The sequence below is a fragment of the Chiroxiphia lanceolata genome, chromosome 5, assembly GCF_009829145.1.
Source record: "Chiroxiphia lanceolata isolate bChiLan1 chromosome 5, bChiLan1.pri, whole genome shotgun sequence".
Classification (NCBI taxonomy): Eukaryota; Metazoa; Chordata; class Aves; order Passeriformes; family Pipridae; genus Chiroxiphia; species Chiroxiphia lanceolata.
In genome coordinates, this window is record NC_045641.1 from 995,753 (window position 1) to 1,013,605 (window position 17,853).

Here is a 17,853-nt window from a genome sequence, read left to right on the forward strand (position 1 = left end):
GTGACACCTCAGGGAAGGTCCCTGCCCTCTCCCGGTGCTCCTCACGTTGTTTACCCGAGCTTAACAACCCCCACAGGTCCGCAAGTACAAGAGCACCATCCTGGAGGACCTGGAGTCGGCGCTGGCGGAACACGCGCCTGCGCCTCAGGAGGTCAACTCCGAGCTGCCCCCCCTGACCATCGACGGCATCCCCGTGTCCGTGGACAAGATGACCCAGGTGAGCACCCACAGGCACACCAAGAGGGACACACAGAATCACAGAATCAGCTGGGTTGGAAGGGACCTCTGAGATCATCCAGCCCAACCCTTGATCCAACCCCGCCGTGGTTCCCAGCCCATGGCACTGATGCCACATCCAGTCTGTCCTTAAACACCTCCAGGGATGGAGAATCCCCCACTTCCCTGGGCAGCCCATTCCAATGGCTGAGCACCCTCTCTGCAAAGAAATTCTTCCTGATATCCAACCTAAACCTCCCCTGGCACAGCTGAAGACCGAGCCCTCTTGTCTTGCTGATGGTTGCCTGGGAAAAGAGACCAACCCCCCCCCGGCTCCCCCCTCCTGTCAGGGAGTTGCAGAGAGTGAGGAGGTCTCCCCTGAGCCTCCTCCTCTCCAGGCTGAGCCCCCCCAGCTCCCTCAGCCTCTCCTCCCAGCACTTGTGCTCCAGTCCCTTCCCCAGCCTCGCTGCTCTTCTCTGCCCCTGCTCCAGCCCCTCCAGGGCCTTGCTGAGCTCAGGGCCCAGAGCTGGACACAGCACTCCAGGGGTGGCCTCCCCAGCACCCAGCCCAGGGGCAGAATCACTTCCCTGGCCCTGTTGGCCACACTGTTCCTGAGCCAGGCCAGGATCCATTGGCCTTCTTGGCCACCTGGCCACACTCTGGCTCCTCTTCAGCTCCCTGTCCATCCCCACTCCCAGCTCCCTTCCTGCCTGGCTGCTCTCCAGCCCCTCTGGCCCAGCCTGCAGCTGCAGGGGGTTGTTGTGGCCAAAGTGCAGGACCTGGCCCTTGGCCTGGTTGAACCTCATCCCGTTGGAATCAGCCCATGGATCCAGCCTGTCCAGGTCCCTCTGCAGAGCCCTCCTGCCTTCGGGGTGATCCACACTCCCCCAGCTTGGGGTCACCTGCACAGTTGTCCCCTGGACCCCCACCCCGTTGTTTGGGTGTCTCTGTCCCCAGGGAGGTTCCACCTCCTCCCCGTGGGGCTGGAACGGCTCCGGCCGCCCTCGGAGCTGGGGTTGTGTCCCTGGGGCTCAGTTTTGCCATGGGAATGTTTTCCATGTGGAAATGGTGGAGAGGAGAAGAGCTCAGGCTGCTGGGAGAGTCCCCTTGGAGCTGGTTGGGTCAACTCCCGGAAACTGGGAACGGGGGAAATGTTTATATGTTAAATATTAATATAAATCTAAAATACAAATAGAAAAATAAATGTAAAAAAATATTATTATAAAATATAAAAATATAAAATATAAACGTAAAAATAGAACTGTAACATATAAATGTAAAAACTGTAAAAGTATAATTTTAAAATAGAAAAATAGAAAAATAAATGTAAAAATAGAACTGCAAAATATAAAAATAAAGGTAAAAATGTAATTTTAAAATATAAAAATAGAAAAACAAATGTAAAAATATAAAAACAAATGTAAAAATAGAAGTATAAAATAGAAAAATAAAGGTAAAAATATAATTGTAAAATAGAAAAATAAGTGTAAAAATAGAACTATAAAATATAAAAATAAAGGTAAGAATAGAATTATAAAATATAAAAATAGAAAAATAAATGTAAAAATAGAACTGAAAAATATAAAAATAAAGGTAAGACTATAATTATAAAATAGAAAAATAAGTGTAAAAAATAGAACTATAAAATATAAAAATAAAGGTAAGAATAGAATTATAAAATAGAAAAATAAATGTAAAAATAGAACTATAAAATATAAAAATAAAGGTAAGAATAGAATTATAAAACAGAAAAATAAATGAAAAAATAGAACTATAAAATATAAAAATAAAGGTAAGACTATAATTATAAAATAGAAAAATAAGTGTAAAAATAGAACTGAAAAATATAAAAATAAAGGTAAGAATAGAATTATAAAATAGAAAAATAAATGTAAAAATAGAACTGAAAAATATAAAAATAAAGGTAAGAATAGAATTATAAAATAGAAAAATAGAAAAACAAATGTAAAAATAGAACTATAAAATAGAAAAATAAAGGTAAGACTATAATTATAAAATAGAAAAATAAGTGTAAAAATAGAACTATAAAATATAAAAATAAAGGTAAGACTATAATTATAAAATAGAAAAATAGAAAAATAAATGTAAAAACAGAACTGAAAAATATAAAAATAAAGGTAAAATATAATTGTAAAATACAAAAATAGAAAAAAAAGTAAAAATAGAACTATAAAGTATAAAAATATAAAAGTAAATGTAAAAATATAACTACAAAATATAAAAGTAAAGGTTAAAATATAATTATAAAATAGAAAAATAGACAAACAAGTGTAAAAATATAACTATAACATACAAACATAAATATAAAAATGAATGTAAAAATATAACAAAAATATAAAAAATAAATGCAAAAATATAATTATAAAATATCAAAATATCAAAATAAATGTAAAAATACAACCATGACATACAAGTATAAATATAAAGATAAACATAAAAATACAACTATAAAATATAAATAAATGTAAAAATATAATTGAAAATATAAAAAAAATGTAAAAATATAACTATAGCATACAAATATAAGATAAATGGTAAAATATAATTAAAAAATATAAAGATAAATGGTAAACTATAGTTAGAAAATATAAAACCACAACTGTGAATGTAAAAATAACTGTAAAATAAAAATAAAAAGTAAAAGTATAAACTAAAATAAAAAGTAAAGACAAAAAGTAAAAATATAAAATAAAAATAAAATTAAAATGTAAAAAAAAAAAATTAAAATTATAAAATCTAAAAATAAATATAAATACACATTGGGTGGGAGGGAAACTTGGGAATGGGGAATGTCACCCCCTGGGCTGGGCAGGGGAAGGGACATTTCCCTGGAGCCACCACAGGGAGAAATCTTGGGGCTTCTGGACCTTGGGGACACGGGGTCAGAGCTGAGCTTGCCCCTAAACCTCTTCTCAGCTGCTCCCTGATATGACCGAGGCCTAAGACTGGCTAAGCTGAGCTTAACTAAGCTCAGATCTGAGCTTAACTAAACTCAGCTGCTTCAGGTGGTTCCCACTGGGGTGTCCACAGTTGGATTTCTGAGCAGCTGGTTTTGTCCTTTAATCTGCCTTTTTTTTAAACTTCATCGTTTGTCTGAAGTTTAGAAGAGATCTATAATCGTTCATCATGATCATAGTGATTTATAATCTATGGGTTAGAATGATTTATTTATTATTATTTTATTTATTTATTTATTTTATTTATTTATTTATTTATTATTGTGGTTTAAAATAGTTTATAATGGTTTAGAATGATTGATTGATTGATTTATTATTTATTTTATTTATCTATTGTTGTGGTTTGAAATCGTTTATAATGGTTTAGTTATGTGATTTGTAATGGTTTATCATATGTAATAGCATTTTAACGATTTATAACCCGCTTGTACAAGGCAACAGAGTTTTTCTGGGCCTCTCCAAAATCACCTTGGTGCCTGTTCAGCTCCTTTCTGTAGGTGACAGTTTGTTTGGAGGAGATTCCAAGCCCCAAAAGACAAGGCACCAAAGTCAGTTTGGAGCTGTCAGGTCCCCTCCACGGAGGGACAGGGGTGATCCCGGCTTGGCAGCGTCAGGAACTGTGTCCTGATGGGTTTTCCAGCAGTGGGAAGGGCGAGGTCCTGGATCAGGGAGGAGTGGATGTTCCAGCTGTTGTGCAGTTGCTGTTTTCCCTCTTCCACTTCCAGAGGCACTTCCTCTTCCTGCATGGACTCGGCTTTGCTTTTCCCAGAGATCCTGAGGCTGAGCTGTGGGGACAGGGAGAAAATTCCCAGCCACAGGTTTTGCTCTGTTCCACAAACCCTTTTCCATGTTTTTTCCAGCACTGGAATACAGCTGGAATAGAGTTTTCTGTGCTTTGGGCCGTTGGAAATGGTAGAACCAGGATCAGCTCAGTCCCGTTAACACTTGAACCTGATGTTAAACCTCAGGAACACTCAGGACCAAAGGGCATCAAGGAAATATTTCTCAGTTTCTCCCAAATCCTGGGTGTTTTATGAGCCCTTTCCAGAGCTGACAGTGGCACAAACTGGAACGTGCCAACCTTTTTTCCAGCAGATGTTTGATTTTTGGGTGCTTGGTGGATGGTGTGAACAGAACTCTTCTGCTCTTTCAGATGGAAATTCCCAACCACAGGTTTTACTCTGTTCCAGAAACCCTTTTCCTTGTTGTTTCCAGCACTGGGATACAGTTGGAATACAGTTGGAATACAGTTGGAATACAGTTGGAATACAGTTGTCTGTGCTTTGGGCCGTTGGAAATGGTAGAACCAGGATCAGCTCAGTCCCGTTAACACTTGAACCTGATGTTAAACCTCAGGACCAAAGGGTGTCAGGGAAACATTTCTCCCATTTTCCCTCCAACCCTCCATCCTGGGTGTTTTATGAGCCCTTCCCAGAGCTGACAGTGGCACAGACTGGAACGTGCCAACCCTTTTTCCAGCAGATGTTTGGTTTCCAGGCGGCTCCTGGGTGGAGGTGGCAGCACCTGTGGCTCCCCCAGGTGAGGTGGTCACAGCCACACCCTGAGGGACGTGAGGTCTTTGTCTCAGTGCCCCACCCCGTGTCAGAGCCCCTGGAGCCGGCGGGTGAGGCCTCGTTAGGGCGCTAATTAGCGCGGTGCTGGCTCTGGAGCAGGTTGTGCCGGTGCTGCTGATTGTCTCCCCGGTGGATTAAACACAAACCCTCCTTAACAAGTACCCTGAGTAGCCTGAGCCCCGAACTCCCACGGACCAGTAATTAATCCAGCTGGAAACGAGGGGCACGTTGAGGTTCAGGGAAGGAGCTTTTAACTGTTTTTGCACCGGGCAGCTCAAAAATCTGCTCTTCCCAGGTTGGTTTGAACAAGTGGGGACTCAACAGGGACTCCTGGAGCACAGGAGGGTGGATGCTGGTCCTGCACTGGAAGGGGAATCATGGACAGGCTTGGGAAGAAGGTGCTTTAGTACATATTCCATGTGTAACATGGAAAAGGCAGCTTGGAAATGAGTTGATGTCCAGCTTGGAGCCAACAGATACAACAGCGTGTGCAGGGAAGGGAAGGGAGCTGGGAAGGGGCTGGAGAGCTCCTGAGGGAGCTGGGGGGGCTCATCCTGGAGCAAAGGGGGCTCAGGGGGGACCTTCTGGCTCTGCAAGTCCCTCCCAGGAGGGGGGAGCCGGGGGGGGGTCGGGCTCTGCTGCCAGGGAACAAGGGACAGGCCAAGGGGAAACGGCCTCAGGCTGGGCCAGGGGAGGGTCAGGTTGGATATTGGGAAAATTCCTTCCTGGAAAGGGTGGTCAGGCCTTGGAACAGGGTGGAATCCCCACCCCTGGAGGGATTTCCAAGCCCTGTGGATGTGGCACTTGGGGACAGGGGTCAGGGGTGGCCTTGGCAGTGCTGGGAATGGTTGGACCCCGTGGTCCTAAAGGTCTTTTCCAACCACAGTGATCCCACGATCCTATGAAATAACTCACTGTGAAAGCTCAAAAGAGATGCAGATTTTAAGCTTTTAAAGTGATTTTCTCCAACTTGAGGTGAGAGCTCCTCCTCTTCCTGCTCCGTTCTGCAGCTGAACCAGCCTTTTCCTGACACTCCGAGGAATCCCTGGCACAAAACCCAAATGTGTCACAAAACCCTGCATGGGTTTTGAAATTTCTTTGGCAACACAGGGGTGGAGAAGTGTGAGATCGTGGCTTTCACATCTGAGCAGCCCCTGGAGCTCCATCCTCTTTGCAGCATCTCTGTAAAATACACCCCAGCTCATGGCTGAGTTCCTGCCACTTTGAGGACATTCTGTGGGTTTTTCTGCCTTATTCTGATCTGTTTATTTATCCTCTCCCTTTGAGCTTGGCCTGCTCTCTTCCTGGTAGGGTTTAACCGTACAGTGTGCTAATACAACATGTGGTTGTGCCTTATTATTGTAATTAACTGGCTTAATTGGGTCTCTGCTCTTCCCAGGCTCTAAGCTGAATCTGGAAGAAGATGGTGAAGTATTGTCCATCTTCCTTAGGCATCCAGGCCTCTCCCAGTCGATGGCTCCAACAGGATGGGTGTTAAATGTAGTAACTTTGTACCGTGTGAGAACTTTGAAGCGCCTCAAAACTACCAGAGAGGAAAGACCCTAAAAATCCCCCCTGTGCTGTGGTTTGTTGCAGGCACAGCTGAGAGCCTTCATCCCTGAGATGCTGAAGTATTCCACGGGCCGTGGGAAGCCAGGCTGGGGCAAGGAGAGCTGCAAACCCATCTGGTGGCCCGAGGACATTCCCTGGGCCAACGTCCGCAGCGACGTCCGCACGGAGGAGCAGAAGCAGCGGGTGAGTGTCCCCTCCCAGCTGCCCTCAAACCGAGCACAGGGGCTTGCAAACAGTGCTCTGGGAGCAGTTCTTCCCTCCAGTGGCAGAAGGAAGAGTCTTGGTAGGGAGGCTGTCCCATCCTGAGCAGCAGGGACCTTGGTGCTCCAAGGAAATAGCGCGGCGGAGCCGGGAAAAAGGGAGAGAACGGGGTGAAGGGGTGGGGGGTGCCAGTTGTGGCCGTGGATGCCACCACACAGGTGATGTTTCTGTCACAAAGGTCTTCAGAGAAGAAGGCCACCACGGTGTGGGAGCAGTGGGACCTGTGTGGGGTGATTTAGGACCCGTTGGATGGGGAGGGATTCCAGGTGGGGCTGGGAATGGTGCTGGGGCAGTCGGTGCTTTCCTGGACCCAGGGTGGTTTTCTCTCCAGAATGGTTTGGGTTGGAAGGGCCCTTTTACAGATCATCTCATCCTGCAGTGAGCAGGGATGAGATCCCTAGATCCTGCTGCTCTCCAGGGTGATTTCTGAGTCCTGGACAAAGGAGGAGATGAGGACAGGAATTAATCATCGGGGGCCTTTTGTTTGCGAGTTGGTTCCAAACCATCCAATAATAAACCCCAGCAAAGACAAACACTCAAATCCCAGCGGTTCAGAAAACCTTCCCCCCCTGACTCTCCCCTCTCCCCCTCGTGCTGGAAGGTGTCTTGGACCCAGGCCCTGAGGACCATCGTGAAGAACTGCTACAAGCAGCACGGGCGCGAGGACCTGCTCTACGCCTTCGAGGACCAGCAGACCCCCCAGACCACGACCACGCACAGCATCGCCCACCTGGTGCCCTCCCAGACCGTGGTACAGACCTTCAGCAACCCCGATGGCACCGTGTCCCTCATCCAGGTGAGTGGGGCCCTCTGCATCTCCCCATTCCCAGCACGGCTGACTCGGGATTTAATCGTCCGCGTCAGGAATTTTGGCTTTGTCTGCAGGTCTCACCCCTCGGGTTTGTTAACCCAGCACTCCCACCCAGAGAACCGGTTTTATCTCTCCCTTTTCCCCACTCCCATCCCTTGTTCCCATCCCTTGGATTTCTGCGATTCAGGGATCTGAGCTGAGTTTAATGAACCTACTTCACGAACAAATCCAGCTCCTGCTGTCACCACACAAGGCCTGTGGTGGCAATGGGAGCAGAGGTGGTGGGACTGCCCTCTTTTAATGGCATAAAACCCAGTTTAATCAACAGATCAGGTATTTCTGTGCCCCCTGGTCTTTAGTTTACACCTGGAATTCATTCCCACTATCCCTTCCCTCTGGCAGTGGGAAGCCATTCCCTGTGTCCTGTCCCTCCATCCCTTGGCCCCAGTCCCTCCATCCCTTGGCCCCAGTCCCTCCATCCCTTGTCCCCAGTCCCTCTCCAGCTCTCCTGGAGCCCCTTTAGGCCCTGCAAGGGGCTCTCAGCTCTCCCTGGAGCCTTCTCTTCTCCAGGTGAACCCCCCCCAGCTCTCCCAACCTGCCCTTGGACACTCCCAGAGCTGGGGCACCCACAGCCCCCCTGGGCGACCCTTGCCGGTGTTTCACCGCCCTCACAGTGAAACCCTTTATCCTTTGCTTTTATTAACCCCGTTGTCTGTTTACATGGATTTTATGGCCTCCCTCCTGCACCAGCAGCCCTTCTCAGCCCCGTTCTGTCGTGTCCCTCAGGTTGGCACCGGCGCCACGGTGGCCACGCTGGCCGACGCCTCCGAGCTGCCCACCACGGTCACCGTGGCACAAGTGAACTACTCCGCGGTGGCCGACGGAGAGGTGAGACCCCGGGGCAGCTCTCTGGGGACAGCTCAGCCGGGAGCAGGGCCCTCTGAGCCTCACCCAACATCCCCTACAGCCGGCTGGGCGCAGGGAACGCCCAATTCCGGGGGTCGGCGCCCGCGGGAATGTGAATTGCTGCATAAATTTGTGTGTCATTTTATCCAGAGTGCCACGGGCTGGGGTTGGTCTGACTCTGCAAACCAAATTCAGCAAAATTAGCAGAATAACCCAGTTATGGCAGAAGCCTTAGGTGTGAGTTCTGTGGGGTTTTATTTATATCCCTTTGGAAGCCTCGTGCCTGAATTTTGTCCGTTTTTGTTTGTACCTCCTTGGAAACCTTAGGCCTGAATTTCATACACGTTTTTTAATGCCTCCTATAGATTATCTATTTTGTCTTTTGTTTGGCATTTCAAAATCTGAACTCTTACACTTGCACACATTTATTTTTCCATTTTTTTTTTAATCAAATAATGGATTTCTTCTGTGGATTTGGTGCTGAACTGCTGTTATTTTGACTCAGGACTCTACAGACAAAATTATGGTGGAAACCTTAGGTCTGAATCTCATACTTTTTTTTATACCTCCTATAGATTATTTATTCTGCCTTTTCTTTAGCATTTCAATATACCTCCTATAGATTATCTATTTTGTCTTTTCTTTGGCATTTCAAAATCTGAACACTTACACTTGCACACATTTATTTTTCCACCTTTTTTTAATCAACTAATAGACTTTTTCTGTGGATTTGGTGCTGAACTGCTGTTCTTTTGACTCAGGACTCTACAGACAAAATTATGGTGGAAACCTTAGGTCTGAATTTCATACTTTTTCCTTTTTATACCTCCAATAGATTATTTATTTTGTGTTTTTGTTTGGCATTTCAATGTACCTCCTATAGATTATCTATTTTGTGTTTGGTTTGGCATTTCAAAATCTGAACACTTACACTTGCACACATTTATTTTTCCACTTTTTTTTTAATCAACTAATAGACTTTTTTTGTGACTTTGGTGCTGAACTGCTGTTATTTGGACTCAGGACTCTACAGACAAAATTATGGTGGAAACCTTAGGTCTGAATTTCATACTTTTTTTCTTTTTATATCTCCAATAGATTATTTATTTTACCTTTTCTTTGCCATTTCAATGTACCTCCTATAGATTATCTATTTGTGTTTGGTTTGGCATTTCAAAATCTGAACACTTACACTTGCATACATTTATTTTTCCATTTTTTTTAATCAACTAATAGACTTTTTTTGTGACTTTGGTGCTGAACTGCTGTTCTTTTGACTCAGGGCTCTACAGACAAAATTATGGTGGAAACCTTAGGTCTGAATCTCATACTTTTTCCTTTTTATACCTCCAATATATTATTTATTTTGTGTTTTCTTTAGCATTTCAATATACCTCCTATACTTTATCTATTTTGTGTTTTGTTTGGCACTCCAGTGCCTGATCCCAACCTCTTACACTTGCACACATTTATTTTCCCGCCGCTTTTTTTTTTTTAACCAAATAACCCTTTTTTTTCTGTGTGTCTGAGGTTTTTTAACCAAATAACACTTTTTTTTCTGTATTCCTTCAAAAATACGAATTATTTTTTTTATAAATCCACTCCTTTTTCCCCTCCTGGCCCCCAAATCCCCTCTGAGTGAGGCCGCAGGTCCCTCTGGGGTGTCCCGGCGAGAGGTGGCAGCACAGAACAGCTTTGCCGAGCTCCAGCCCCTGCTCCCATCCCACATCCCAGGAGCCCGCAGTCACCTTGAGGCACTTGCCAGCTGCCCCGAGGCTTTCCAAGTTTTTTTTTTTTAAATATCTCCTGAGAGCTGAAAGGAATTTTCCAGAGGCACAAATCAGGCTGGATGGGGCTCATCCATCCCGGGCCCGGTGGAAGGTGTCTCCCCCCAGGGTGGAACTGGATCATTTTTGAGGTTGTTTCCAATCCTTTCAGAATATCCCAGCAGGAAAACCTTTGTGTCAGTGTGGAGAAGAGCCTGGAAGGTCCCTCCTTCCACTCCTTCCTTCCTTATTCCATCCCTGTGAGGGAGCACAGAGCCACTGGGATGGTGGGTGGGAAGGCAGATGTTCTCCCTCCCTCTCCTTCCCGTGGTGGGATTAATCCTTGTCTTGCCCGAAGGCAGCAAAATTTCCATGGAATTTTTACCTTCTTAACCATTTTAACCACCTGAACAAACTGAGGTGGGTTTTCCCCCTCACCTCCTGCAGCATTTATGTCTCTCCACTCACCAGGAGTGGCCTCGAAACGTTTATGGGGATGAGAGCAGGGATGGGAGTTGGAGGAAGATCTTCATCACCATGCAAAGAAGTCAGTAGGATTTTGGGGTGATGGGCCTTCATCCTCCACTTCCTCACCTTTTTTTGGGGTTCAGTCCATATTTCCAGTTCCCATCCTGGTGAATTTTGTGGCCACACATTTGTTGTCTCGTGGGCTGTGAAATCCCAAACGGAGAAATGTGGGAAATGAGCAGCTGAGATGGGTGAACTTTAAGTAATATAATATTTATTAATGGAAAGGTCTGGAGCCAGGGAATTGTAAGATCACTCCCATCCACATCATCTTTTATTGAGCAGTGTAGAGACATCTCAGTTGGCTCAAACCCCTTGGAATTTGCAGGTGCTGTACAAAGAAATCCCAAGTGGGAACATGGATCGTTCCCCAGAACGGCAGTGGATGATGCCAATGGAAACTGTGAGGCAAACACAGCCCGTTTTCCTGAGGGATCTGATCCATGCTGGGGTTCCAGCACTGCAGAAACACAGAATCCCAGAATTATTAGGGTTGGAAGGACCTCTGGGGGTCACCCAGTCCAAACAGGGCCACCCAGAGCAGGTGACACAGGAGCTCATCCGGGCGGGGTTGGAATGTCTCCGGAGAGGGACACTCCACACCCTCCCTGGGCAGCTGATCCCGAGTTCCATGGGAAGAGGCTCTTCCTCAGTTTGAGGTGGGACTGGTTGTGTTTTATTTATGGCCATTTGGCAGAGCTAATTCATCAAATCCCAGCCCGTGATCCGGGTACGGCAACAACAACGTCGTCCCGTTTTGTCGCGGATTTGGCCAGACAAGAGGGATCTGTGGGTGGCTGAGGGCCTTCATGGATGTTTATGGAACATACTGATGGAGGGTGGTGGTGCCCAGCAACATTCCCAGGTGGATCCAGGCCTTCCCCTTTCTTTTTCCCCCCCTCAAAGCCGGAGCCGCAGGACAGGGCGGGCGCTTCTTGAAACCTTAGGAATTCTGCTTCAGGAATTGCCCTTTAGGGAGCAGCCACCCACCCACAGGGCAACACCCAACCCTCCTGTCCTCTCCTGGTGCTGTCCCTGGCAGGTGGAGCAGAACTGGGCGACGCTACAGGGGGGTGAGATGACCATCCAGACGACGCAGGCGTCGGAGGCCACGCAGGCGGTGGCATCGCTGGCAGAGGCAGCCGTGGCAGCGTCCCAGGAGATGCAGCAGGGAGCCACTGTCACCATGGCACTCAACAGGTACGGAGCCTGGAAACACCTGGCACCTCCAAGGGTTTCGGTCCAGCGCTGCAAAGACCCCTCTGGGCAGTCCTAAGAGAGGCTTTTCATAGAATCACAGAATCAGCTGGGTTGGAAGGGACCTCAGAAATCATCCAGCCCAACCCTTGATCCAACCCCACTGTGGTTCCCAGCCCATGGCACTGATGCCACATACAGTCTCATCTTAAACACCTCCAGGGACAGAGAATCCCCCACTTCCTTGGGCAGCCCATTCCAATGGCTGAGCACCCTCTCTGCAAAGAAGTTTTTTCTAATACCCAACCTAAACCTGCCCTGGCACAGCTTTAGACCAAGCCCTCTTGTCTTGCTGAGGGTTGCCTGAGAAAAGAGATCAACCCCCCCGGCTCCCCCCTCCTGTCAGGGAGTAGCAGAGAGTGAGGAGGTCTCCCCTGAGCCTCCTCCTCTCCAGGCTGAGCCCCCCCAGCTCCCTCAGCCTCTCCTCACAGCACTTGTGCTCCAGTCCCTTCCCCAGCCTCGCTGCTCTTCTCTGGACCTGCTCCAGGACCTCAATGTCCTTCCTGAGCTCAGGGCCCAGAGCTGGACACAGCACTCCAGGGGTGGCCTCCCCAGCGCCCAGCCCAGGGGCAGAATCACTTCCTTGGACCTGTTGGCCACACTGTTCCTGAGCCAGGCCAGGATCCATTGGCCCTCTTGGCCACCTGGCCACACTCTGGCTCATGTTCAGCTTCCTGTCAATCCAAACTCCAGCTCCCTTCCTGCCTGGCTGCTCTCCAGCCATTCTGTCCCCAGCCTGTATTGCTGCCAGGGGTTGTTGTGGCCAAAGGGCAGGACCCAGCACTTGGTCTGGTTGAATTTCCTTAGGGAATTCCCGTGCCAGGCACTGTCCAGGTGTCTGCAGGACAGGTGCTGATTCCTGCTCCCTCTTCAGGGTCAGAGGCTCCTCCACAGCCTTGGTTTGTGGGGTTTCTCCTAAAGGTTTTTGGGGGGTTTTCCCAGATGTCTCTCTGCAGTAGAATCATAGGAATTGTGAGGTTGTTTTGGTTGGAAAAGCCCTCGGAGCCCCCGGAGTCCAACCATCCCCCAGCACTGCCAGGGCCACCACTGACCCATGGCAGGGATTTTTAATCACTGCTGAGCAGATACTGTTGAAAAAGTAAGTTGAATATTGGGAATTAGAGGGGAAGGCACAAAGGACAAGCCAAGACTAACTTGTTGCATCTCCATCTGGAATAGTGTGAGAAGTGGTCGCTCCCCTTGAACAGGAAAAGTCTGGGAAGGACAAGAGTGATCAAAACCCAGGAATAATCCATTCCACAGTCCCCTTCAGCTTGGGAAGGGGATTACTGGAAATTCATGAAATCGTGAGGAAAACAGAAAGGGAACAGTTCTTTTCTGTCCCTCACAGTACCAGGCCAAAGGGCTGAGGCAGGAGTTTGTGCAGAACCATAGTTCAGTTTTTCTTCTGATTAAATGTGGAATTTGTTGCTCTGAGATGCTGTGGAAACAAAAAGTGTAAACGGGTTTCCAAGGGGATCAGACGAATCCAAGCTAATGGTGCAGATGCAGCCTCTGGGAAGCTGGGAGGGTGCAGGAAGGAAAGGATCATCCACACTCCTTCCCAAATATCTGCCACAGCAGGGTTGTTCCATGAGAAGGCCCTTTGCTCCGGCCTCATTTGTGTGAGGACATGAAACAATCCTGTGCTACAAACAACGCTCGTTAAAAAGCATCATTAAACCACCTGGCTGGGAGGAGTTAAAGGCAGAGCTGGTGGTGTGATCCTGGGCATGGCCTGGCAGGGTCAGGGATGAAGGGAACAGCTCTGGGATCTGCAGAGCCCCAGGATGTGCCAAAAGGGTGAGTTTTGTACCTGAAAGCAGAGGCAGGAAGGAGCCCCACGGAACAACCGCTTGGGTTGTCCCAAAGTTTTAGTGAACCCCAAGTGAAAGGATGCAAAGGTAAGAGGACAGGGATATCCTAAGACCTCTCCAAACTCAAAAAAGCCACTGGATCCACCTTCTTCCCACATAATTCCCCCTCCAGTGTAGCTTTTCTGCTTCACCCGGGCCCGGGGCCGATCCCTCCCTCCTGGATGTCGCCTGACGTGGGTTGCCTGGTTCAAATGGGATTGTTTGGTGGTTTTGGTGTTGTTTGGTGGGTTTGGTGTTCCTAATTGCCCTGTCTGCCCTCCGTGCCCACAGTGAAGCTGCTGCCCACGCCGTGGCCACGCTGGCCGAAGCCACTCTCCAAGGGGGGGGACAGATTGTCCTGTCTGGAGAAACTGCGGCGGCGGTCGGGGCCCTCACCGGCGTGCAGGATGCCAATGGTAAGGCTGCTGGGGGGCTTGGCATTCCTTGGGTTGGTTTTCCTGTGCTCTTAACTGGAGGGTTTTACTCTCTTTTTGCTGAAATGCCCAGTTTTTGCTGGTAGGTTTTCCAGCTGCAGGTGGTCACTGAGCGGGTGGGGCCTTAGAATGAGATGGTGGCATCGAGCTCTTGTTTGATTCCGTGGTGCTGGTGGCTCTGCTCTCTCCCTCCTCTTCATCCTTAGGGTTTTTTTGGGGAAAGCTCCTCCCCATTCTGCACCTGCACAGTGCCCAGCACAGGGAGGACCAGCCTTGATCAACCAACACAACCAGTTGGTGCCACAATAAACTCATCCCCAGACTCTTCCCCGTGAAGGAACGACCAACATTTTATTACCTTCTCATTTCTTTCCCTTCTCAAAGCTTTTTTTCTGTGGGTTTGGTGGCTGCTCTTGAGCAACTGTTGCTTTTCTGCTCAGGTGAGACCTTCCAGGGTCCCTCAGCTGTCGTTTGGCTCTTGCTTTATTTTCCCTCTTGCTCCCAGAGTCAATCCTTTACTTTTAGGGATTCTCTTTAGCGTTTCTCACCAATTGTTTGGTGTCTCTTCTGCCAAGTCTGGTGGCTTTGTGCAGCTATTCAAACTAAGCTCCTATTAAAGAAAACTAAATCCACAGAACTTGGTTCAGGGGATGGTGCTGGAATGTGCAAATGTGTCCCATCCACTGCCTCCAGTTGCTCTGAGCCTCTGCCTGACCCTGGAGGTGTCCAGGGAAGGACTGGACGTGGCACTGGGTGCTCTGGGCTGGGGGACTTGGTGGTGTCTGGGGGTCACAGGTTGGGCTCAGTGATCCCAGAGGTCTTTTCCAGCCTGATCCTGTGATGCTTTCCGAGTTCAGAGAAGAAACTCGGCGGTTATTTGGATTAAATGGAAGGAGGTTTGTCAAAATAAGCTCAGAGAGAGGACACAAAGGGGGGAGTCACAAAGTCACCTGGAGGATGGGGCTGTTTGGGTGTTAATTGTCAAAGGGGGGGCCAAGCACCTGAGGTCGGGTGGCACAGCAGTGACTTGCTGCCTTGTCACTTGGCACGGAAAGCAGGACCCTGGCTCGATGAGACCTCGGGGTTCAGTTCCATCACAGCCCTTCCAGATCCCCGTCTCGCAGGGAACGCGCTGGTTCTGAGACCTCGGCGTTCAGTTCGCAGCAAAAACCGCGCGGCGGGAGAGGAGTTTGCCTGGGACTGGGTTTGGCTGCCTCGCCGTGGGGTCAGCCGGCCTGAAGAGGGAGCAGGAACGGAGCGAAATCCCTGCCCCGGGAGCTGGGAGCGCATCTGTCCCCCAGGGAAGGGCCGGGGCGTGTCGCGATCGGTGACGGGTGTTTATCGCAGGGAGGATCTGCCCCTGGATGCTCAAAAGCAGCGACTAATCAGCTTTGGCGGAGCACGTGGGTGCCCCGCCGCAGATCCGCACCCCGGCTCCCTTTGGCCCGCTCCCAAAACGCTTCCGAGCTCCTCCGGATTCCTCCGGATGCTTCTTCCCCCCAGAAAACTCGCCCTCCCGGCGTCGCTTTAATATCACTTTAACGCAGGCTGAGCTAGGGGTTGTTCGTTTTGTTTGTTTTTTGGTTTTTTTTTTTTTCCTTTTTTTCCTTTTTTCTTTTAGCAGCGGAGCTGGGAGTCAGCAGGGATTTCGAGTGCATTAAGGGAGGAGAGGCTGCAGCATTTTCCTCGCCCGCGGGCCCCTCTCCCGCTCCCCACTCGCCTTCGATTGGGGCTCTCTAATCTCCGGTGGCATTAAAGGGGAAGGGCTTCGTAGCCCTTGGAAGCGCCTCGCCGGTGGTTTGGATTACGCAACCGGCTAATAGATGTCCCCGGGGGATGCGGGAGATGGGGGTATCCATTCCCTCTGTCTCCGGCTGGGCACGGGGAGCAGATGGATCGGCAGCGCCGGCACCGGCGGGAGGGTTTATCCGCCTCCTCCGGGGTGGGAGCGTGATGAGCAGCCTCCTGGACACTCCGTTGTTTGATGCAGGAGGAACAAACCACTCCCTCTGTCCGGAGGAGATGGAACTGGGGGGTGATTTGGGACGGCTGGTTGCGGGAAGGAAGGGGAAAACACCTCCCAGAGCCGTGATGGGATTCACCAGCAAATTCCCCCTGCTCGGTGTTGTTTGCAAAGCCTTAATTTGCTGATATTCCCAATAAGTGCTTCTCTCCAGGAATGCTTTTACCCTTCTGCAGGGCTTTCCTGAGGGATTCCAATCCCTCACCCGCTTCACTTTCCCTGGAAGGGATAGAAATTTATCCCCATCTTATTGATAGGGAAAAGGAGACACTGTTTTAACACTTTCTTGTCTCTGGAAGCGTCTAAGGCCAGGTTGGAGCAACCTGGGCTAGTGGAAGGTGTCCCTGCCCATGGCAGGGGGTGGAACTGGATGATCCTTAAGGCCCCTTCCCATCCAAACCATTCCATGACTCCATGGAAATGTCTCAGGGTCGGACAAGGCTTTTCATTGCTGATTTTAACCATTAGATGCAATTATTCTCTGTTATTAGTTTTTCTTTCTGCCTCAGTATGGCGCTTTTCCCACCCATTCTCCGGAGTTATTACCTGAATAATAATTAGGTGATACAAGAACAACCAAGACAGCTAAAAAAGGGGGAAACCTCCGCCCATGGACACCTTGGAATCTGGGGCTGGATATCTGGATCTCCAGCGGGGAGCCGGGGGACGTCCTGAAGCACCTCAGGCTGATCTGGTGATGGGTTCCATTTGCAGGCAAAGGAAATAGGATCCCCTGCTCCCTCTGCACTGTCAGACTGCCTTAAGTGCATTATGGTTTCCTGGCTGCTCCCGAGCATCTGCTCGGAGCCGGGATGCGGGAACCGGTGACCCCGCGGCCGCAGGCTCAGATGGGCCCTCCTTAAGTGGTTGGCATTAGACCAAGGAACACTCAGAGCCAGCACAGGGGGTGGTGGCAGCACCTACTAGGAGGGAAACCAGGCTGGGGAAGGGACTGGAGCACAAGTGCTGGGAGGAGAGGCTGAGGGAGCTGGGGGGGCTCAGCCTGGAGAGGAGGAGGCTCAGGGGAGACCTCCTCACTCTCTGCAACTCCCTGACAGGAGGGGGAAGCCGGGGGGGGTTGGTCTCTTCTCCCAGGCAGTGATCAGTAAGACAAGAGGGCTCGGTCTTCGGCTGTGCCAGGGGAGGTTTAGGTTGGATATTGGGAAGAATTTCTTTGCAGAGAGGGTGCTCAGCCATTGGAATGGGCTGCCCAGGGAAGTGGGGGATTCTCCATCCCTGGAGGTGTTTAAGGACAGACTGGATGTGGCATCAGTGCCATGGGCTGGGAACCACGGCGGGGTTGGATCAAGGGTTGGGCTGGATGATCTCGGAGGTTCCTTCCAACCCAGCTGATTCTGGGATTCTAGGATTCTATTCCTCAAGCTGGATGGAAAAGGGGGAAGCTCTGAGCTCTGGGGCTGCTTTGGGAGTGGAGGAGGAGGAAACTCGCTGGGGTAGGAGCGGGGCTGGAGCGTCCTCACCCCACAGCCCTTTGTTTGACATTGATCTGATGGGCCCTGAGAGCTGCCAGGGCCACGGGCTTCCCGGCTGCCTCCTGAAATATTGATGAGGCTGCTGCCTGCACAGGGGAGCTCAGGGCCAAGGCAGAGCTCGGAGCCATTCCCTGCCCCAGGAAAGGAGCTTCCACAGCCTCGGTGCCCCCTCGAGTCT

The 17,853-nt window shown here is 49.4% G+C and overlaps 1 protein-coding gene across 5 annotated transcripts in view; it reads left to right on the top strand.

Moving 5' to 3' along the window:
- The window catches only part of NRF1 (nuclear respiratory factor 1), a 59,812-nt gene that overhangs the window by 20,769 nt on the left and 21,190 nt on the right, over positions 1-17,853 (top strand). For all 5 annotated transcript variants that reach the window (XM_032687282.1, XM_032687283.1, XM_032687284.1 and 2 more), the window contains exons 5-10: positions 77-217; positions 6,365-6,523; positions 7,203-7,397; positions 8,199-8,300; positions 11,655-11,812; positions 14,017-14,141. In XM_032687282.1, the coding sequence (XP_032543173.1) occupies positions 77-217; positions 6,365-6,523; positions 7,203-7,397; positions 8,199-8,300; positions 11,655-11,812; positions 14,017-14,141 (880 nt within the window). The remainder of the gene's footprint in view (positions 1-76; positions 218-6,364; positions 6,524-7,202; positions 7,398-8,198; positions 8,301-11,654; positions 11,813-14,016; positions 14,142-17,853) is intronic.